Source organism: Buceros rhinoceros, unplaced genomic scaffold (genome assembly GCF_000710305.1).
Source record: "Buceros rhinoceros silvestris isolate BGI_N320 unplaced genomic scaffold, ASM71030v1 scaffold19405, whole genome shotgun sequence".
NCBI classification, from domain to species: domain Eukaryota; kingdom Metazoa; phylum Chordata; class Aves; order Bucerotiformes; family Bucerotidae; genus Buceros; species Buceros rhinoceros.
Window position 1 is genome coordinate 1 of NW_010412495.1, and position 23,651 is coordinate 23,651.

Genomic DNA, 23,651 nt, shown 5'->3' on the forward strand with positions numbered 1-23,651 from the left:
CGACCATCCAGCCAGTTTTTGATCCAGCGAAACGTACACCCGTCTTCCCCAAACCTGTAGCGTTGAAGGGGGTTGTTGTGACCCAAGCGCAAGATCCAGCACTTGGCCTTGTTGAACTCATACTGTTGGCCTCATCCCATTGATCCAGCCACTCCAGATCCTTTTGTAGAGCCTCTATAAGCTCAAGCAGATCGAGACACCTGCCCAACTTGGTGTTGCAAGTCTTACTGAGGGTGTACTCGATCTCATCATCCAGATCATTGACAAAGATGTTAAAGAGAACAGGCCCTAATACTGAGCACTCAGGAACACTACTGGCGATCGACCGCCAACTGGACTGAACTCCATTTCCCACCACTCTCTGGGCCCAGCCAGCCAGCCAGCTTTTTATCCAGGAAAGAGTATACCCATCCAAGCCATGAGTGGCCAGTTCATCGAGGGTAACACTTTGGGAAACAGTGTCAAAGGCTTTAGTGTATAAAGATGTCTTAAACTGAGAAAGTTAAATTTTGGTGGCCATTTGTGACCTGATATTTTCATTTGATACCTTTTGTTCCTTGGTGAAAAGGTGGCTGGGGAGACACCTTATTGCTCTCTACAATTACCTGAAAAGTGTTTGTAACAAGATGGGTGTCGGATTCTTCTCCCAAATAACAAGTGTTAGGATAAGAGGAAATGGCCTCAAGTTGCACCAGAGGAGGTTTAGGCTGGATATTAGGAAAAATTTCTTCACCAAAAGAGTGATAAAGCATTGGAACAGGCTGCCCAGGGAAGTGCTAGAGACCCCATTCCTGAAGGTATTTAAAAGGTGTGTAGATGTGGTGCTTAGGGACATGGTTTAGTGGTGGACTTCCAGTGCTGGGTTAACTGTTGGACTCAATGATCTTAAAGGTCTTTTCCAATCAAAACGATTCAATGACTCTATATGTATGGTAAACAGCAAATAACATTTTCCTCATCCCCACCTGTCTAACACAGAAGGTCTTGGAGAACTATTGCATAGCACCCCCTTCACTCCTGGCTTTCCCAAAGTGATTATCTGTTCAATTCATTCCTATTTCTGACAGTCTTTTCTGCTCTTCTGTGTACTTTTTTCAGGTCTTAAATTCATCTTTTGGTATAGGCAGACCAGTACTGTGTCCGGTATTTAACATGCGGGTTTGTTCCTTGACGTATTTAGTGAGATACTATTATTTTATAGATTATTCTGTATTCATCTAAGTATAAATTACAATGACCTATATGCCTTTTTTACTTGTTCCAACTTATGTCCAGCTTCTATTTATACTTTCAGAAGATACGTCCACTCACATTTTTTCTGAGTTATTTCAAGACTGACATGTAGGTATTGTCATTTCACAGTTACCAATACTGAATTTCACTGCTTTTTTGGCTTGTTAGTCGATATTATGAGATTTTTCTGCACCTCTTCCCAATCGGTTTTATTATCATTAATATTTTTATATCACCAACAAGTATGGTCAAGACAGTGTCCAATACGTGGGATTTTCTTGGTCTCCCACCACTATTAATCTTTTTCTCTACCATTTGATCAGTTATTAAGCAATTAGAGGACCTTTTATCTTGTGAGAGCTTAGTTTGTTTAGAAGCTCTTCAAGAAAGCCACATCAAAAGCTTTTCTGGGGTTACAAACATAGCTTATCAATCGGACAACCTTATTGTCATTGTTCCCACCAAAATTCTTGCAGAGTTCTGATTTAATTCAGCAAAATAACTGCCTTGCTTCTGCTTACTCTCCTGAATTTACCCATGTTGCTATTATTACTGTTCCTTATTGTAGGTTCACTATATCTGTTCTTAAAAAGTTCTAACTGTATTGATATGCCGTACCTGGAAAATTTATACACTCCTTTGTCTTTTTTAACAACTGGTGTATTTTCTACCATCTTAATTCTGCTGTTAGAGGGGCTGATTTCAGCTATTCTTCAGTTCCCTGGCAACTCTTAGGTGAATACTACCTGGTCCTAACAGTTTGCTACGGCTTCATGGACGGCTTCTATAATCTTCAATTATAGAACTATACTACTGACACTTCAATTTGACACAGTTTCTCAGATTTATCTTTCATGAACAATAGTTTTGATGTAGGATCTTTACAGAACATAATATGTTCTGTAGTAAACATATGTAAAAAAATTCACTGAGACAGTGAATTAATTAACCATTTCTGCAGTAGCCTTGTCTTCTGCATGTTTCTTTCATACCTTCATAATCCTCTGCCTTACAGATTCACTGGCAGTCCCCCTACTCCCACTCCTCTGCTTCTGATATGATTGAAAAAGATCTCTGTACCTGTTCATATCTATTTCAGTGCAGTTTTAAAGTTTCCTTTAGACTTAGTTACTTTCTTAATTAAAGAAGGCTACATCTCCAACTGTCAGGGTCTGCCAGACCTGTTTTTGTCAGGGTCTACAGTGTGCATCATTATTGTCGTTGGGTGTCCAAATTTTGAATTAGATAATTATGCAGCAATTTTTACGTGATTGTCCATGCTTTCCTAGTATTCTTCTGTTTATGGAAATGTTTTAAGGAAGCACGCACAACTGTCACTGGTTGTGGCCATTTCTGTTTAGAACTCTGATTCGGAAGGTAAAGATTGTATTCAGCTGTAACTGTTTCTGCTTAAATGTCAGTTCAGGCTCAAATTAACTTTACAATGAAGAATGTCATTCCAGTAGTTACCATCTATCATCTGTCTAAACCTCTTTAGCCACACTGCCAGTGCAAAGAACGACTGCTTGAGGAACTTTAATAGAAGAATTGTTACTTTGAGATATTTCTGAAAGAAATATCTATTTCAGGAATAGTGCACAAGTTTTCTTCTCGGATGTGACAATTCTGTGACATTTATTGGTCATCTTTTCATATCTTTATCTCTTGTGCCAAACATAAATACGTACATGGAAACGACTGATTTCATGCGCCAAGTTAGCAGTAGCACCTGCCCCATTTGTGTGCCAGAGTGCTCATTCTGCTCACCCCATTGTATTTCCTGTGCATACATGTTCTGTAGAAACTCTTTACTTGGATTTATGCAAAGCTCCTTTCCTATTTTCCATGTAGAAGTCCTGCTGAGCTCTGTGCAACTGCCATGAGTAGAGTGCTTTCACCATTTGGACTCTGTTGTCAGTAGAGCTCTGCTCCGTGGTGTCTTTGAGAGTTTATCTTTATGCGGATTCTCTCTCATATTTGAAAAGAAGTCTGCTTTAAAGAACTTTAAGTTCTACAGAGAGATCTTGAAATACTGTACCTTGACATGGCTTTTGTCATACGTCAGAAAAGAAAGGCTTCCCTCCACCCCCTGCATTATCATGCATTAGTTTCTGAAATGATTTAAAGAGTAAGGAATGTATTATCAGAGTCTGGTTGTAAAGTTAGATTTGTAGGATTCACTACAGACATTTGGTTTATGGAGGCTGTTTTGCTTCCCCTCTCTGTTAGATTTTTTACACAGATGCTTCCTCCAGCACATTTTTATTTTATACCGTGCACTTTACATACATGTAAAGACAAATAATTGTGATAAAGACATCTGTAGCTATTTAGGAATGTTTTATTTTCAAAAGAAGATAATACTTCTTTAAGCTTTTCCTTCATCTCCGTTTTTCTGGAGGTTGGTGCCTTGGAACAGGCAATGCTGGATGCTTTAGTGATGGACCGTGTGGATTTTGTGAAGCTGTTAATAGAGCATGGAGTGAACATGCATCGTTTTCTTACCATATCTCGTTTGGAAGAACTCTACAATACAGTGAGTATTTGAAATCCCTAAACTTCAGATAAGTTTGCCTAGAAAGAACACTGTTTTGCTTAAGAGATGTGATAATTAGGCTGCATTTTTAGGAAGGATTTTTGAAAAAAAGAGTTAAAATTAATGGGTTTTGATAATTTTTGATTGTAATGTTGGATTGTGGGATTGATATCACAACTTTTTATTTTCAATTCACTGACATGAACCAGACTCAGTACTTACCTGAATCTCATGAGAAATACATTCTGGCTTTAACCTGGTATGTGATGCATGCTGATCTTGCTGAAAATGATCTGTTGTTTAACCCAAGTCATACCTACTTCATTCTAGTATGTGTCAAGATTTAAGATAGTAGAGGTGTTGCAGATCAATGTTGAAATGTTTTTGAAGAGGTTTGTGAGGAGAGTTTGAATCACAGTAGCTTATCCTGAAGATCTTTTAGCTGCTTTCTTTTATTGTGTTGATTTCCTACTGTATAATGATATGTTTGTTTACTGTCTTTTCTTTTCACACCACAGAAACAAGGACCATCAAATCTACTTTTGCATCACCTAGTTCAAGATGTGAAACAGGTAATAGGTATAGGAAAGGCTGGGGAGCAAACCCCGTAGCTTAGAACTTTAGTGTCCACTGGCATCCTGCAATTAGGTAATACAGGTTGCCCAAAGGAGTTGTGGATGGCCCCTCCCTGGAAGTGTTCAAGTCAGGTTGGATGGGGCTTTAAGCAACCTGATCTAGGGGAAGGTGTCCCTGCCCATGGCAGGGGGATTGGAATTAGATGATCTTCAAGGTCCTTTCCAACCCAACCTATTCTACAACCTATACTACAACCTATTCTATTCTGAATACAGGGGAATTGTAGGAATAGAAGTGATGGATTCATTACTATGCTCCTATATCTAATAAATGATTTTATCTTCATCCTGCTGATCCCCCTAAGCAATTAACTAGCATACTGCTAACTGAATGTTCCCAAGGGTCCAGTACCTTAATTTCAAAGCCAAGAAGTTCATGTGCATCAGATTCTCTTTCTTGAGTTACTAAAGTGATGTTATGAAGTCATTGTACAAAAGACTTAGTGTATGAGGGCAGTAATGCTCATTTTCTTTTTTTCTCCAAAGCTGAAAAAGTCTTTCCTGGTTGAGCACTAATAAAAAGATACTGTGACAAGATACAATATTTTAATGTGCTGCATTGCCTAAGAGAACAGAAGGTGGCAGTGGATGACTACTGCATAGAGCACTGGCTCCATTAGTAGTTTAGTGGCAGCCTTGTTATTTAGGTACAGTTAATTTATTTCATGTTTCTGTTATCTATTGTACCCTACAGCACTGTTTAGCCAGGAAGGAATGAGCTGTTCTTTCTGCATCTAGTCTTCTCTGCAGGAGATGCCTAGATCCAAAACTAGATTAATTGCTTAATTCTTTTTGGGATATGAATGCTAAGATAAAATAAAATCATAAGTGTCACTGTTTGCAGAGTTCTGTGGTCTTATGTAGTGGGATTTCTGGTATGATTTTCTTGTTGAGGGTGATTTTCATATCAATCCTATTGATAGTTCTGTAGATAGGTGTAGGGTATTCTGGTCTCCATGGCAAGCTATTTTCTGTTTTCCTATACTGATGGACATATTTGAGGTCTAACTTATGTAATAGATCTGGAAGATGTCAGTGTTGAAAATATATTGAACTTTTCCAGGCTAAGAAATCTGTCTTTCTCACTCGATACTGAAGTGATTTGCTCCTTGCTATGACCCTTCTCCTAAACCCATGGCCTGGTTACATCTCAGGACACTTTGGGAAAACTCAGGAGGTATTCTAAAGGAAGCTTTTGGCGCTTGAGGAGGAATTTAGGTAGAAAATGGTGCACAATTTCAAAACTTTCTGTGCCATTGGGTAAGTAAGCCAAACTCACTTGGGACCTGCAAGTTCTGAATGCCAAAAAGCATTTTTCACCTGAGCTTCTGTAAGTATGCATGAGTGCTCTGTGGCGCTGTGCAGTTGCAGTCTTACTAAACAATGTAATACAGTAGCTAAGACTGTCACCAGCATGGTGTGACCATGGATTTCAAACTATTTTCTCCATTAGCATGACCAGCTTTGCTGCTGCTACATTTGAGTGGAGATACATTGCCGTATGCCCTGATAGCACAGAATAAGCTTTTTTGTGCAGAGAAGTGTCTGCAAGTAGAGGTAGTCAGAGATACTTGCCTAACTGTTAATGACAGAGTAGGCAACCTGTGAGATATGCTTTTGGCCAAGAGTGGTCAAGATGTTCATGCTTCTGTTCCCAAGGGCTGGGTGGCCTTTAGCTCGCTATACCTCAGTACGGCCACTGAAGTCTTTTGAAAAAACCAAAACCCTCAGTCTAAAGAAGAAAATTACTTTTTACAGTCCGAAAGGCATACACCACTAGGAATACGTAATGCTTCTTATCCCATATGTGTACAGGCCCGTTTTTCACTTCCAAGAGTTGTGGTTTAAGGTTTTGCCAATAATTTTAAAATCTGCATGGAAGAAAATCTGTTTTTCAGAGCATTTGTCACAAACCTTGTATCTTGGAAGGACAGTGAAGGAAAATGGGAAGCAGTGGTGCTTTAAACAGAAATGGTGAGACACTCAGAAGGTACAGCTAATGCACATGCGGCTGCTCTCCTAGATGTCATGACAGTCTTGAGCCTCTACAAGACATTACCAGTCTTCAGGAGTTACTCTACAACATTAAATACATAATTTTTAATTAATGAACTAGGTTAATGAGCAAATCATACCATGCTTGTTTTCTTTTGTTCCAAGAAGAAGATTTTATCAGTCTCTCTGGATGTTGGAGAGAACCATTGGAGAGAACTAATGCAGAACCATTACTCTCACTGTTGAATGCAGCTGGTCGTATGAACATTGCAATATACATTCCTTTGTGATGTGGGTACAGTAGACTTCACATTTTTCATGTGAAATCTGAAAGTGGATGTGCCTGTGTTCTCCATCCTAGGGTAGTTTCAGATGCCTAATGAATAAGTGCACTTTTCTGACAGATGCAGGAGCTCTCAGCTGCACCTTCTTTCAGACTCTCTTCATAGGGTGCAGCTCTGACGTGGTTGCATGTTGCATAGAATAGCATCAAGAAATGCTTGTGACATTTTGTGTTTCAGAATACCCTTTCCTTGGATTACAAGATCTCACTGATTGATATCGGGCTGGTGATAGAGTACCTCCTTGGTGGAGCTTATCGGAGCAGCTACACAAGGAAGCATTTCCGAATTCTCTACAATGATCTCTACAGAAAACACAAGGTAACTTCTGTGAAATGACTACCACTGGTCACCAAGAAAAGCCAAAATGTGACACCTGAAAATAGCTCAGGTTGTCATTGTGGTTTGACTAAAGAGCATCACTTAAATGTATGCCATGCTTGTCTGTTTTATGAATCTCTTTGCCTGCTGTGGAGAGGTTGCAAATAAAACAGACAAATCCCCTTCCCCAAACTATTTCCTGTCCCCCAAGACCACTGGTGATTATTAAATTAACTCTTAGTTCATAAATTTACCTTTGCGTCTTGTAGCCAAGTTGTCTTCTTTGTCTGTCATCCATCAATAAAGATTGACAAGACTGTGAAAACCACCATTTTCCCTTTTGTGAAGTGGTTGCGTGTTTCTGCTCACACAACTTGAACCACATCACAGAAATACTGAATTAACAGGCATTGAACTAGATTTAGAGCATTTTGTCATGGCATAGTGAAGAGCAACATGGAGATCCCTGACCCAGGGTTTTGCTTTTTAGAAGCATCTCAGTGCTAGTGGTGCAGCTCCTTGCCCAGGTGTTGTGGTTTAACCCCAGCTGGCATCTAAGCACCCCGCAGCTGCTCACTTGCTCCCCGCAGTGGGATAGGGGAGGGAATTGGAAGGGTAGAAGTTGGGAAACTTGTGTGTTGAGATGAAGACAGTTTAGTCAGGAAAGCAAAAGGTACATACGCAAGCCAAGCAAAACAAGTAGTTCATTTGCCCTTCCCACTAGTGGGCAGATGTTCAGCCAATGCCAGGAAAGCAGGGCTCCATCACATGTAACAGTTACTTGGGAAAACAAACTCCAGTACTCTGAATGTCCGCCCCTTCCTCCTTCTTCCTCTGGCTTTATATGCAGGGCATGATGTTATATGGAGTATATGGAATATCCGTTTAGTCAGCTGGGATCAGCTGTCCTGGCTGTGTCCCCTCCCAACTTCTTGTGCACCTCCAGCCTACTCACTGAGAGGGGCAGCACGAGAAGCAGCAAAGGCCTTGACTGTGTGTAAGTGCTGCTCAGCAGTAACAAAAGCATCCCCGTTTCAGCAAGATTTTCAGCACTGTTTTCAGCGTAAATCCAAAACACAACTCCATTCTTGCTGCTATGAAGAAAATGAACACTACCCCAGCCAAAACCAGCATACCAGGCTATTGAGCTCTGTTTGCCTGGGAGAGCTTTTTCTGGTGCACTGGTCATACAAGGGGAAGTCTCATGCTGGATACACCAGACTGCTTCCGTGGTGTAGGGCCTTTGTGCAGGTAGAGGATTGTGTTTGGATATGCGTGCTGTTCTGCACCTTCTAGATGGTTAAGATATTTCACTGTACAGCATAGCATTGTGTCATGTCTGTATATCAGTAGCATCACCTCTACAAACTGCCTCAGAACATCAGCCTGCAAACATACTAGCACTTCCATTTTCTCCACTGAGTTTCCAACACTGGTAACTTGAAAACAGCCTAAACTTCTCAGTAAATTAGCCAGATATCATTCCAATCAATTCCAAGGAGCAGATTTACTGCATAAGAATTTTGCCCAGCTTTTGGAGTAGAAGTACTTCTGTATGTTAAAAACCAAACAACAAAAACCTCTCATCTCCATGTACCGTGTTCATGACTGATAGAAGAACCTCAGGACGATCAGAGAAAACAGGAAGAAATAATGAAAACTGTCACTTGGAGTGAATAGAAACACAGAAACAGAACTTCTTGTGTGTCACTGGCTTAGTACAATACTTAAAAAGAAATATTTGAGCAGTTGTACAACTCTTCACTGTAGCCTTGTGGAATAAGACCTTAACAGGAATGGGTAAAAATGTATATTGTAACTGTGAACTGCAGAGAACAGTGTTAGAGATTCAGCTGGTAACATCCTTCCCTCACAGTCAGTGCTGAACAAAATGCCCAAGGGTGCTAAACATGCCATCCTTCAGAGTAAATGGTCAGCAAGAAGTTCAGAGAACTTCTGTCTTTTAAAGGGCTTGTAGCACTTTTTATAAGGGTAGGCACTCATAAGGGCCTCCAGGTTGGGTAATGCCAATCTGGTCCACACACTGTTGTTGTATTTAGTTGATGCTATTGGAGAAATCAGCATTCTGAATGTAGAGATTCAGAAAAAAAATTATATATTTTAAATTAGATATGAAACAGGCTATTTTTCCCTTGATGGTAGTGACAGCAATTCCTGACTCACTAGTCTTTGAATAACATCATTTACTACAGGCACCATTGCAAACTTCATCTCTAATCTGTGTTTCTCTCCTTATGTTTTGTGGTATGCCTTTGGATGTAGAGAGTGCTCTCCAGCTTTTCTCAGAGCCTGTCTCATTCATTTCGTCAGAGTAATCAGGCGGGCAGCAGAACAGGATCTGCTGAAAGTACTTTGCATTCTCAGTTCTTCAGAACGGCACAGCCTTACAAATACAAGGTAATATAATGAGTTATTCTAAACTTTGCTTAGGACATATTAGGCTACTAATGATTTTATTGACAGATTTTAGTCATATGTTGGTCAAGCTGTTAGTTACCATAATTCTACTTAAATTCCAGTGGAACCAATCTTTTACTGCTCACTGTTCATGAAGTACAAGTCTTGCAATTTTAATGTTGAAATCAGGCTCAGACTCCTCCTGCGATACTTTTTAACTTCCATCTGTTTGTTGTTCACTGACGTGTGGTGTCACAAATTTATGAACCTCAAGGAAGCAACAGTAAGAATTCTCTGACTTTCCCAATGTTTTCTTATGATTACTTATTAAAGTAGCTACAGTGTAAGTCTGCTAAGACGAAATTGAGTTCTGATATCTGAAAAATGATGACGGAATATTTTCTTTCAAAGAAAGAATAATAGAAGAGCAAAGATCACCACATACATATATCTGACAGAAAAATGTAGAGTAGAATGAATTTAAATGGCTTTACTGGAATTAATCTGAGACTTAATATAGCACTGAGACAACCTCACTTATATCAGTAAGTCTTTTCTTTGCCTTTAATGGAGAAACATCCAGGACAACAAGTTTGCATTACAAATATGGCAGACAGAAAAAATAATCTCTTAAGTATCACAAGTCCGTGGTTTACGTTTTGGTTTACTGATTGCTTTTTCTCTTGTTGTGATAGAAGTACAAGAAATGAATGAAAGTAAGATCTTGGTATCGCAGAGTTTTGAGACTGTCCAGCATTATAGAAGGGGAGGCTATAAAGGGGTACAGAGGCAGGGGTACAGAGCAAGGAGTGTTTTGCCACCTCTAGTGTTACCTGCTTCTTACCATTGGTAATCTGAATGTAATCCTAGCTGTGGGTTATGACTTAAATATATATAACAATCAAATAGTTCTCTACTTGCAGTTCAGATTTGTATGCAGTTTTATTTGAATGAATTGGAATGTCAACCATTCCTTGAGATTTTCTTTTTTTTCTTTTCTTTTTTTTTTAAAAAAAATACTAATAGGAAAGATACACTGCTTTCCATAAGTGTAAGAAGAAATCTAAAGAGGATATAAACTTTGCAGAAAACTATGAATCATCTGGCTTTATCTACCCCTATAATGACCTTCTGGTTTGGGCAGTATTGATGAAAAGGCAGAAGATGGCAATGTTCTTCTGGCAGCATGGAGAGGAAGCCATGGTCAAAGCTGTTGTGGCTTGTAAACTCTACAGGGCCATGGCACGTGAAGCTAAACAGAGCAACATGGTTGATGACACTTCAGAGGAACTCAAGAAGTACTCAAAGTATGAGTTCTCCCTTCAGTTAATAACCATCTGTAGTGCTTAGAATGGTTGGATGTTTTACAAATCCACTAAGAGTTTGTAAGGTTGGTGGTGCAATGGAGTACAGAGCATTAAAGAAATACTTCCAGCTGTCCACTATTCCTATTTTATAATGGAGTTATGTTTTGGTGTGCAGTTTGAGAGTTAAAGGAAAGCTATTACCATGTTATCTAGCTGTATATTGAAAATAAAAATATTGGTGACTAATGTGTGGCTCACTGTCTGCTAAATGGTCAAGTGGAAGACTGAAATTTCCCTTATAGCTTTCCTTCCAGTTCAACTTGTTAAAAAGCTGTATGGCACATATGTGTTGGACTTACCAAATCTGTAACACGTGATAATAAGAAAACTAAAATCCTTGCTTAAATCCTGCTCTCTGGAAGACCTAAAGGAAAATGTATATGGAAATAACTGAGTTATAAAAAAATGAAGTAGACTGAGAATTATTTTCACGTTTGTAGTTTCATGTTAGTGTTTTATGGTAGTTTTTATTGTTAATGATATATTGTATTCTTTGTAGATATCATGCCTATGATTCAGAGTAAAATAAGATGTGCTGTTTTGTTTGCATGCATCTCCAATGCTTAAATTAAAGGAAGGTGTATCTTCTTTGCAGAGTCTTTCCTGCAGTTTATGTTGAAGAGTTTATGTTTAAGAGCCAATGTAAAAGAAGAGGTGTTTGCAACAGCCTGTAATGCTTGCCCACTGTGATAATGAGTCTGTTGTTGAAGCAAAAATGTAGAACTTTGTAGGGTCCATTTTGATCACTGAGTGAGATTAAGAACAAACCTAATAAAAAAAATAGCAAACAGGATGACCCTAAACCTTGATAAAGCAACATGAAAAGTGGGAGAAGGCATACTGACTGAGATTGTTAGCTGAACTTTGGTGTTCAAAACAAACTCTTTGCAGCAGTGATTCTTGAGTTTTGACTGATTTCTGTTTTATTAACCGTTAATTCCTTCCTGCTCTAGGGAATTTGGGCAGCTTGCCTTAGATGTCCTGGAGAAAGCATTCAAACAAAATGAGCAGATGGCCATGAAATTGCTAACCTATGAACTGAAAAACTGGAGCAACTCAACTTGCTTAAAACTAGCAGTGTCTGTGGGACTGCGACCTTTCATATCCCATACTTGCACACAGATGCTGCTGACAGATATGTGGATGGGACGCCTGAAGATGCGGAAGAACTCCTGGTTTAAGGTAACATCACTCTAGTTTATTCTGAGCATTCAGATGCTGTTAAGATGCTTTATGCATGTCTTGTGGTTATGAACGTGTCTAATGCAGCTTCAGACAGATGTGCTAAAGCATGGATGTGTGCATCTGGTAGAGAAAACTTGGGGAGGGAAAACAGTACTTGCTTCTGGTTTACTTCTTTGCAAAGGCCGCTGTGGAATGACTTTAGGAGAATGCATTTGCTAAGGTTTTGGGTTTTTGTTTTTTGGGGGTTTTTTCTACTGTTTCCATTTGCTGAGCACCCTTCAGTCCCTCCCCACCTTCTCCAACTTCCCTGCATTGCTGAGTGTCGAGCAGATCTGCAGATGGGAGGAATGTCTTCTGGACATAAGGAGCAGGATCTAAAGTGTTCCCAAATACCATGACACTCTTCAAAGCCATGAAACAGTCAAGAGCAACACATGTCTTCAGAGGCTGCAGGAGTGTGATACAGAGATTCCTTGCACTAGTGGTTCCCTCCAAGGCCAGTGCAGTTGCACTGGGTTTGTGCTGGCACCGTGCATGGCTGGCTATGGCCTCAGGTCTATGTTATTACTGCTGAATTAATTTCCTGACTCTTGTGTCTCTCTTTTAGGTCATTATGAGTATTCTCCTGCCTCCTACCATCTTGATGCTGGAGTTTAAAAGCAAAGCAGAAATGTCTCATGTGCCTCAGTCTCAAGAGTTTCACCAGTTCACATGGTATCATGGGGATCAGAGCCCTACCAGCTCTAAAGATGCCTTGTCTCTGGTTAGTCTGTGATGATCAGTTATTTGTGTGCCAGGGTCTGTCTGTTTACCACAGTATAACCTTGAGGAGTGAGGAAAAGGTGATCAGCTGGAAGTGTTGGGACCCACTTCTCAAGAAGTAGGGGCTTTATCCTTGGTTTGAATGCAGACTTAAGTGACCTTGGACAAGTCACTTCATAGGTCCTGGGTGTCACTTCTGTACTGGTCATACAGAGAAAATCCTCCCAACCTCACAGAAGTATGAGATTGTAGTTATCTGTCAGTTACACAGGTATTTTAGAGTACAGAGGCTATTGAAGCTGCAGATAAATACCTATGTAATCTTGAATACCAAATAATCCAAGAATGGTTTCATATCATACACAGAATCACATGCATAAAAATCAGTGCAGGTTGCCCAGTTGAGCTGTAGAAAGCAGAGATACAGCAGAATTGAGACAGATAATGTTCTGTCCTCTCCAGCTCAATCCTTTGTTCCTCTCTGCCTGGCTAGCAGCCTCTGCCCTGCATCTCAGATGCAACCTGCCTCTCCCCCATCATTTGTTTGTAGTTTATCCCTGACATTTTGTTTCCTGAATTAGGTCATAGTCCTTCTAGAGGTCTAGCTCCTGCTCCTCTTGTTGGAAAATAGGGTACCTCTACTTCTGCATCGCTTGACCCTAGTAGACATGCCATTTAAAGCACAGGGAAAACATTGTGCTTTTGCTTTAGTAAGCTGAACTGAGTCCTGAAACCACTGAGTCCTGCAGGGACTGTGGTTGCATAAAAGTCCTTCTTAGGCCTGTCTGTGGGGAGTCTCCAGCATAGGTGAAGTCTTTGCTTTTTAATATCTGAACTCCCTCAGACTTCTGATAAGCAGAATCACCAGTCATTTCCTTTTCTCATTCTCCACAAAGCATTCCTTACATTCCTTGATTTCCAAAAATTTTCAGTTTGAGGTAGAGAGTAGGCACAGAGAATTTCCATCCAAAAGGATAAATGTTGATGAGGTGCTAACCATTGAAAACGGGATTGTCAAGTGGGAGCTGTCCGGCAATCTTTTTCACTGTGCTATGCTTATTTTATAAGAAATAAGCATTGTTGATTGCTTGGTGCCTTCTCAGTTAACTTTCCATTTATGTAAAATAAAAGAGAGTGGATTGTGGTTGAGGGTTTTCGCAGCACCTTGGAAGGCCTGTCAATGCCATGCTTGTATTTTCTCTCTCTGATGCAGAAAAATGCTCTAAGCCATTATCTCCTATAGTCAAACTATAATACAGTCAGTTCAAAAGTGCTTTTAAGGGATTAGGTACAGAGGACAGGACAATTGTAATTACTTACCTGCAGCAGGACCACGCCTGCCTACCTTCTGGTAGAAGGCAACACAGCAATGTGTGTAAGTACTTTCCTGACCTGCCTCAGACAGGACTGCTTCCTTCGTAGGCTAGCAATAAGTTTAACTTCAGATTTTATCTAATAGAGAGTGTTGTTTAAAGCAAAAGGCCAAGCTACTGCTTTTTCTTAAATACTCTGATATGAAATAGTATAGAAAAATGTATAGAAAATTTGAACAGTGTACCTGTGCCATATAGAGCATCTTTCATACAGAGACATAAATTCCGGTGACCTCCTGTGGCTGGAGATTGCACTCTTCATGGGACGAATTCTCTCCTTCACTTCGGAGGATCTGATGTTAACACATTGAGATGATTCTGTGTATGAAATTTTCTGGTTTCGAACTTTTCTGTCTAATGTAATGAAAAAAAAAGTTTTCCCCTGATAACCCAAGGAAATGTGGTATAGTAGGGATAAATATGGCACTTAATAAGTGCTATACTGCAAATGTCTAGTAGCAGTCAGTTTTAGTATTGATATTAGCCAAGTAAATTGGCCAATGTTGAAACAGAACTGAACAAGGTAATTCAATTCCCTCAGCCTTGCCCAGCTGTTAGATGTTTATAGTTCCCCCAGGCCTCTGTCCTTCATCTCTGAAAATTCCTTTCAGCACCTTCTGGTTTTGGCAGTTTCCCACTGCTGTGTATCTGGAGCACTTCGGCTTTAGTGGCCACCAGATAGTTGTACTTTCAGAGGGGTACTCAGGCAAGTGACAAACTCTGGATACAGAATCAAGTGTGTTTGCCTTTTTTTTTCCCCCCTTCCTTATTTTACTGAAGATAATAACTGTATTTTTCATAGGCAGATCTTTGTAAGAGAGTACTTCATCCTCATCTTCTAATCACACATACAATACATCAAAAACAACAATTAGTTTCTCTAGAATTTCACTGTCTTGAAATTTTCTGTGCTACTGTATGAGCAGAAATACGATGCTTATTCCCTTGTTTCAGAATGTGCCGCAGTTATCAGTGGAGTCCTGGCTAACACAGTTACATCCTATTGGGAGTTCTTTCTTACCTGTATTTCATTGATAGGGAAAGTGAGACACAGAGTGATTAAGTGACTTTGCTTAAAGACTTAAAAGAAATGTGTGGCAGAAACAGGAGTGAATTCAAGTCAGCTGATGCCTAGTCCACTGCCTGTAATCATAACAGCAAACTCTAAATGAGTATTCATAGTGGAAAAGGGTGCATGTTAATTAGTGCAAATGGTTTTAACCAGACAAAATCAAGCTACAGTAATGTTTTATATATTCAGAAGAAAGCTTAAATTGTGCCTGTCTTCCCTCTAACATGACACAACCTTTGCAATCATAGACCACATTTTCCTACTTCTAAAATGCTGTTTCATTTTAATGAAGGATTATGATGTGGAGAAGGTTGCTCAGAAGCCTGGTGAATGCCAAGTAGACGGTGGACAAGGAAACCTGCCTGGCACTAGAAAAATCTATGAGTTCTACAATGCACCAATTGTCAAGTTCTGGTTTCACACGGTTGGTCCTCACCCAGCTTGCCAAAACCTTCCTTTGATCCTTCAAATACCACTTTATGCTGCTTTTACTTTGCCTAACATGAATGTTGGCCTAACAAATAAACAAACAAGAACAAAAACTTCCCAATTATAAGGAGCTAAAGAAAAATCCAAGCACAGCATTTTACATTGGTTAATTGCACATGTAGAGGTAGATTTGAAGCTGGCCTTAAATACCTTAAACACCTCACAGATATTCCCGTCTCTTTCTTTAGGAACTGTTTCTGAAGAAGTGAATATTAATCTGTACAGAGCATATGCTTTAGAGAAGTATTCATTTATTAAATCAATTTTAGTAACTAACTCTGTGTCAGTTGAACTGAGGATGTTTAAGATTTGGCTGCCTGTTGGGTCAGACTAGCACGTACATAAACTGTTACACCTTTAGCAGGGTGTGGTTAACTACTTTATAGATTATTATTAGTCTATTATCTTCTATTTGTTTATGGCGTACCATTCTGGTACCTTTAAAATATGTGCTTTCCACCTGATATTGCTCTTCCTGTGTTTTGGAAGACACTGATTAACCAGCAGTGATTCACATAGTTTTGAAAATGGTTACTTGCTCATGCAGAGGATTAGGATAAAAGCCCAGCACTGCCCTTACATTCAAGAAACAGTGTGCAGATAAAGCATATATTGGTTTGGGGGCTAGGTGAACATGAGCTGCAATGGTTTATCTTCTGCTCCCATTTTTTAAGCAATAAAGCACCAATTTTGAAATTATGTTTAAGGATATTCCCATAAAAAGTACTTTGGAGAACTGGAGGAAATCTGACAGTGCCTCACTAGTTTGGAAACATGTATTCAGACTGTATTCAGATGTTTGCAGAAATTTGTTGGAGATTTTTGTGCGTATGGATTATATACCATGTGTTTTGTAGATGGCGTACATGGTGTTTCTTATGCTCTTCACTTACACTGTGTTGGTGAAGATGGAACCAAAACCGAGTGTTCAGGAGTGGCTCGTTATCATTTATGTTTTCAGCACTGCTATTGAAAAAGTCCGGGAGGTAAGCTTTTCCATTCACACTTCTCATCTGTAGAGGATTAATTATATACACCAGAGAGTAGCATAAACTGAAGAATGCCAAATCCTGCATTCTTTTTGTAGAGAATTTAGCTGAGGAAAGAATTACACAGGACATTTATTTCTGAGATGTCTTTTATCTGAAGACCAGTACTTGGGCTTTGAAAATGCATCTTAAAAGTTTATCCTTATATCTCTGTTTTTCTGTGTAAAGCTAGAGTGATAGTGCTGAATGGAGATTTGGAGCCCTGATGTAGGCACCTGTTTCTTAACTTTTTTGAGTGGACCATTTGATTTCATACAACAAATACGGAGTTTGTCTTTAGATGTTTACTTTGAGTGTGGACGTTGTTATTGATTAATACGTGGTATGCATAAAATAATCTAAGTGACCCTATCAAGTCTAACTTACCCTTTATAAATGAAACTAGAAAAAAATCACCATAAACTTCTAATGCTGGACTGAGCATGGAAAAGTGATATTCAAATCAAAGTTAATTGCAATTATTTGCAGTTGATTAGATCCAAGCTTCTGAACACAACACACACTCTAAACCTAGGAAACTGGGGACAAATGGAGCTGTGCATTTCACAAATTATTGTTATCTGATTGGACATATCCTCACTGTAGAATAAGCACATAGCAGACAACAGTAGTGTGAATTGTCTTTTATATGACATTTGAAATGCTGTACTTTTAGAGAAATAAAACTGCAAAAAACCGGCCACAGTTCTGAGTGAAGGATGCTGTTAAAACAGATCAGTCAAGAGACTGCAACATCAGTACTAAAGAGGTGAGGGATTTCAAGGGGCAGCAGAAATGCTGGGAATATACTGAAGCTTGGATAAACATACAAGTTCTGTGGCTGCATGAGATAAATAGAAAAAAACTACACAAGGATTGTCTAATTGAGGAAAAAAATTGAACATGAAATAGCAAGCACTTTGGTAATCACCATTGTGCTGTTGTATTGTGTTGATGGTGGGACAGTGGAAATACCAGCTCTTATTTCCAGCATCAGCATTTGTTGGAGGTTTTAAAATTCATGTTTTCTACTTGATTTTCTGTGTCCACATACTAGTTCTGGTGTGCTGGCAAAGACTTTGTAGGACGCTGTGTCTTGCACATGCAGCTAATTAACTGTTGAGGGCCTTGTTATATATAACTGCAAACCTCTATTTCTCTAGATTGTATCAACTAATTGTTAATGCCTTAGGCCCTGATCCTGCAACTAGTTCCTCATGTGAGTTAGTCCAGCTGAACTGAGTAGGATCACTTGATTACACTACTGTTTGTATGTGTAAATTCTTGCAGGATCAGGGTGTAACATTTCAAAAACTCTCCTTTGCTTGGTACTTATCAGTGTGATCTTACATAGCACTGCATAATTGACCTCATTTGCGCAATGTGCAAAGGTTTTATTTATGGCCTCCCAAAGATTCCACTTCACACATTTGCTTAGTGAAGCTTAAAATCCCTTTGGGGCACCTTGCAGTTCAAGAGTGAACATTTCATTATTTACCTTGCTAGTTGGGAGCACTCCTTTTTTTAGCACGTCCTTGGTGGAATACAAGGATCTTTCTTTATATTTTCAGTCTGAAATAAAAGTGTTAGTTATTTTCCCAACAGCAAGGTTAGGTTGGTACTTTCCATGACTTAGGGGCTTTTGAAAGGGCAGTTGCGGGTCATGACCATTCCTCTAGAAAATGCTTGTTAATTTATAATGATACATACGCATAACAGTTCTGTACTGGCTGCTCTTTTCTGCTGAGGAACATGCTTTTTGGTGAATAGGTTCAGGCTCAGATCTTTTTCCTTATGAAGAGCTATCCTATTTGGCGTGGCATACTTGAGCAATATGACACCATAGATTAAGTACAAACCTTAGTCAACGGTGAATGGCAATATGCAGTATACGGGCCTGCAAAAAAAAAAAATTATACATTCCCAAATATCATGGAATGGTTACAACAAAAAATGTTAAAGAATGTGTCTTTGATTTTAATGGAGATTCACTGCAAGTTTTTTTCCACATTCTACTCAGGTATTTATCTCAGAACCTGGAAAATTCCGCCAAAAAGTGAAGGTGTGGATTTATGAATACTGGAATTTTACTGATTCTATAGCTATCATCCTCTTTATGATTGGTTTTGGCTTGCGCTGGTCCAATCCCCCTGTTCAAACTGCAGGGAGGCTACTTTACTGCCTGGATATAATATTTTGGTATGCTCGGCTCCTTGATCTTTTTGCTGTGAATCAGCATGCTGGCCCATACTTGACAATGATTGGGAAAATGGTAAGTATTATGCTTTGCAGCAATATTTTTGTAGTTAAGACATCTGTTGAGGAATGTGTAAAGGGCGGAAGTGACAGAAAATAATGATGGTCAAAGGAGAAGTCACGTGATAATTTGTAGAGAATATACTACCTGAAAATACCATGTCTTTTTCTGTTTGTGAGTTTACCACGATCTTGATTTCTCTCTAATTTATTCATTATTTGAATTTATTTACAAAAGCTATTTCTGCTTTATTCCTTAGAGAAGGGTTGCATTTGAATTGAGTTTCTGATGCAGCTGATGCAGATGATAGGAGAAAGAAAAATCACTGTCTCTTGCAGATGGGCTCACTACTGTTGATAATTCCCCTAGCTCTTAGAAACTGTCTCATTATTATTTTACATTTTGATACAAATAATTATTTCCCATTTTAGCCAGCAAAATTTCTCTGAGATCAAAGTTAGGATTTTTTCTCTTTTGGTATAAGAACTGCTGCCTAGTCTCAAAGGACATCTGCAGATTCCCACTGTAATTTCCCTCAGTTATTGGGAACTACCTTATTAATACTTTTATATTCTGTCTTGCATAGTAATTCCCATTTAGTGTAAAAGGCAAAATCTTTTTCACTGCTATTCCTTTCTCTCAGTTTGGAGGGAAGGGATCATCCTAAGGTTTCATGTTTCAAATCTTGCTTAAGATCTTAAGAGGGTCTTGAGAGGGTAGTAGGATTTGTGGACTTTTTGGTCCAGGATGACTTCAGCCTCTATGAAATCCTTGGGTAGTCCAAGTCATAGAAGTAAATTATTTTTATTTCATCCACTATATTAGATTATTAGCGCTGTTTATGTATTTTGATTTGTAAAAGCAGTGATTGATACTCTTCCCTAAAGTGTATGTCTCCTTTACATATTTAATAACACAGCTAATACATTCATGCAAACATGTGTTCCAGACAGCGAACATGTTCTATATTGTTGTCATGATGGCCATAGTCCTTCTGAGTTTTGGAGTGTCACGAAAGGCAATCCTGTCACCAGAGGAGCCTCCTTCTTGGACTCTGGCACGAGATATTGTATTTCAGCCCTACTGGATGATGTTTGGTGAGGTCTATGCTGGAGAAATAGATGGTAGGTCATTTTCACAGTACAGCTCAACCACTTAAATGTAATATTTGCAGAAACATGTCCTCTTTGGGGTGCTAGAGTTTTAACTACATATTGAGTCTATTCTGTCTCAAATAGTTTTGATTCCTACATATATATGTTCGTAATGGGTAATACTGCATGAATAAAGGTGAGAATATAAGTTTCTTTGTTAAAAAGAGAACTAAGATTAAAGACTAAAGACTAAGATTAAAGATTAAGCTTTTAAATGTTCAAATTTAGCTTTCAAATGAAGTATATTGTAAAGTTTAGAGTGAAGCACATAGGAACTAATACCAAACTAGTTCATGGTCAGGGGATCTGGCAGTGAAATGAAGTTTGAATTAAGCAAATCCAAAGCTGCTGATCTCTTGGAAAAAAGACTGCAAAGTTGCCTTAAAGGAAAAAAGAATAAAAGGAAAACAAATAAGAAAAGTAAGAAAAAAAGTAAAAGAAAGTAGTAAGAAAGAAGAAATATTTTTCACCATAGTAATAGTTACCTGGCATCATTCTTAAATAGATAAACCAGTTGAACACAGGAAAAGTAGAACCAGTCAATGTAAATAGAGAAAAATGTTATATCTTGTTTATGGCTTTGATCTTGTCTCAGGGAGAGAGAAGAGCCAGGCACTCCAAGGGGTATTTCAGCATTACAGATGGAAGGCACTCTCAAGCTGCCAGGAGATGAGTGCAAGTAAAACAATCCTTAAAATAGAAAAGTAGGTATGCAAATAGATACAGATAGTTAAGATACCTAGGATCAAAGATCTGGATTTCAGTTTACTTGAGTGTGTGCCATCTCTCAAAAATATTTCAGGTGCATCATTTTTCTCTGTAACAAAAAGTCAAGATGGCTGGCATTAAGAACTGTTACGTGTGAAATGGTCTCTACAGCTTCTGAATTGCAGTGGAAACTATGGTGCACTAGTATCATGAAGAGGTCTCAGGTCTCCTTTACATGGAGATAGACTTTTTAGTTGTGAAATTAGTGTTGTATCTCCATAAAAGTAATGACTATTCTATTTCTTGCTGGCGCAAATGAGGAGCATGTGCCTTTGCTGTGCTCTGCTCTGATTTCCATGCTAACCATGCTCTGTATGTCCTTCACTTTCAGTCTGTGAAACCAATGAAGATTGTCCTCCTGGCTCCTTTCTCACGCCGTTCCTCCAGGCTGTCTACCTCTTTGTGCAGTACATTATCATGGTCAACTTGCTTATTGCTTTCTTTAAGTAGGTATCCTGTCATATTGCTGCAAAAGCAAAAGCAACTAATACATGTTCTGCCTAGACTTCTGCAAAAACTGTTCACCAAAAATGTCCCAGGAGTGGCATGTTGATGGTAGTAGTTACCCCATTTTCCGTGAGAGTGAATAAAAAAAGAATGGTGGAAGCAAGAGGGTGGAAGGAAGGGGATAATGAGCAGACACCTAACCTGTTTTGCTATTTAAACAGAATCTAACTCTGTGAAAGTGGACAGCTCCAGTTGGTAAGCAAGCAACAGTAATTAACCTCTGAATTAATTTGTCCTTTGTTCCTAAAAGTTGTATTTATTGTGCTGAGAGCCCATATAATGTTTATCATAGGGTAGTCCAAGATTTAAGTAGGATAAGTTGGAGAAGAATAACGACTTCGTAGAGACATGCTCCTCCTTTAGGAAATAATTTGAAAATTTCTGTTGTTTGGTGCAATTCGATATTTTCTATACTGAAATCTAACTGTAGTGTTTTTAACTATCTGTGTCTTCCTCTCTGCTGCTGGAGTAGGAAGGATCTTCATTCTGTAGTAATTTATAGTATTTCTATGGTAATTAATCAGCATCTTTATGGTTTCAGGTTTTATTAGGGAAACCCTTGTAGTGGATCAAGTTCTGTAAAATACTAGTAAAGAAGTCTAACCCAAGTATTATTATTATTTTTTCCTAGAGTTCTAGTATTTCTGGGGAAGAAAAAGTCATCTGTAGGCTAAAAAAAATTCAAATGAAGAAATGTAGTGATTAATATTCAAGAAAACTGAATGATCAAAACTCATTCTATTCCCAATTCCATTTAGAAATCCCATTCCTGAAATGATGGCAAGGCATCAATTTCTTTTTTTTTTTTAATACACAGCTGTGAAATTGTAGTTTGAATTATTTCTAGATTGAAACCCTCAGCAATGATGATATGTTAAATCTTATGCCTGGTGATTTGATTGTTCCAGAAGTGGGATCAAAAATGGGTATGAGCAATACATTTAATTATGGTCCCAGAAACAAAACCTGATGTTTTTGTGGTTATATGCTGGGTGTGTTGTATGACGGTGCAACTGACATTACAGTGCCAGAAACCAAAAGTTGCTTTTCCTGTCTATGATAATAGATACGGGAAATTATTCAGTGCCACAGCTGTGATGTTTAGTAACATCATGGCTCCAAAGAGTACCCTGCAGAAGAATTACTTGTATAGCTGCCTCTTGCAGCAAGTGCTTTGTTTAGGTGGAGTGCACAGAACTATTCTGTTAACACTCTTCCCTTAGCCTGACTCCTACATTTAATCCAGTCCAAAGAGGCAGACAATGTTGAATTCTCAGTTAGGCTATGTATTAAAGTTTAAATAATCTGGCTGAGATTTCAAAGCCACTTCAGGGATGTTTTTTGCCCAGTTCCCATTAATGTGAATGGGAATTGGGTCTCCAAATCCGTTAGGCAGCTTTGAAGATCTCATTCTCAGTGCACTAGCTGCAGGCACATGCTGCTGCTTTGTTAAATGAAAGTTGCTAAGCTGATTTACCTCATTGGAGGGATGGGACTTTCCTTTAGTGTCAAATTTGATCTATAGACAAGCATCTTGTGCTGTACTGGGAGTATTACTCACGGGAGTATTTTATCGTTCTTCCCGCCGCCGTCTCTCTTCTCAGTAATGTTTATTATGATTTGAAATCTATATCGAACAAGCTCTGGAAGTACAACCGGTACCGCTACATTATGACCTACCATGAGAAGCCGTGGCTACCTCCACCTTTTATACTCCTGAGCCACATTGGACTTCTGATAAACCGCCTGTTCTACCATCGGCACCCAAATGAACTGGATCAAGAGGAAGGCGATGTTGGACTAAGTAAGCAGAGATAAGCTGGGGACCAAAAGAAAAAGCTGCTAAAGAATGTTTTGCCAGTGTCTCATCACTTTGTAGCTCAGTTCCTAAGAAAAAAAATATTCCCTGGGTAGGAGACTGTTTTTATTTGCAAAACTGCATTTAACCTGTGTGTCAGAGAACTCTTGGAGGAAAAAGTAACTAGGGTAATGCTTTGCTTTGCTGTGCTATATACCGTGCTCAGACAACTCTGAGCTGAAATGAAGTGACAACAACTTACTCTGTAGGAATGAATAGCCTTATTTTGGAAGGAAGTAAATCATACTGGAGGTATACATTTCTGGATGTTTATCCTAGAAAGACCAACAATTCCTTTTTAATTTTTCCAGAGAAAGTAGCCACAGAGCCCGAGGACAGAGGAGATCCAGTA

At 38.9% G+C, this 23,651-nt stretch overlaps 1 protein-coding gene across 1 annotated transcript in view; it reads left to right on the top strand.

Annotated features, from left to right (window-relative positions):
* Nucleotides 1–2,921: 2,921 nt before the first annotated feature.
* LOC104493695 (transient receptor potential cation channel subfamily M member 6-like) overlaps nt 2,922–23,651 on the top strand; it is a gene marked incomplete at its 3' end in the record, with an annotated part of 28,705 nt that continues 7,975 nt past the window's right edge. Inside the window, exons 1-14 of the mRNA XM_010136426.1 lie at nt 2,922–2,948; nt 3,635–3,769; nt 4,288–4,341; nt 6,921–7,061; nt 9,369–9,479; nt 10,506–10,786; nt 11,800–12,028; nt 12,639–12,794; nt 15,531–15,662; nt 16,585–16,713; nt 18,776–19,027; nt 19,962–20,136; nt 21,266–21,380; nt 23,046–23,245. Coding sequence (XP_010134728.1) covers nt 2,922–2,948; nt 3,635–3,769; nt 4,288–4,341; nt 6,921–7,061; nt 9,369–9,479; nt 10,506–10,786; nt 11,800–12,028; nt 12,639–12,794; nt 15,531–15,662; nt 16,585–16,713; nt 18,776–19,027; nt 19,962–20,136; nt 21,266–21,380; nt 23,046–23,245 — 2,137 coding nt within the window. The remainder of the gene's footprint in view (nt 2,949–3,634; nt 3,770–4,287; nt 4,342–6,920; nt 7,062–9,368; nt 9,480–10,505; nt 10,787–11,799; nt 12,029–12,638; nt 12,795–15,530; nt 15,663–16,584; nt 16,714–18,775; nt 19,028–19,961; nt 20,137–21,265; nt 21,381–23,045; nt 23,246–23,651) is intronic.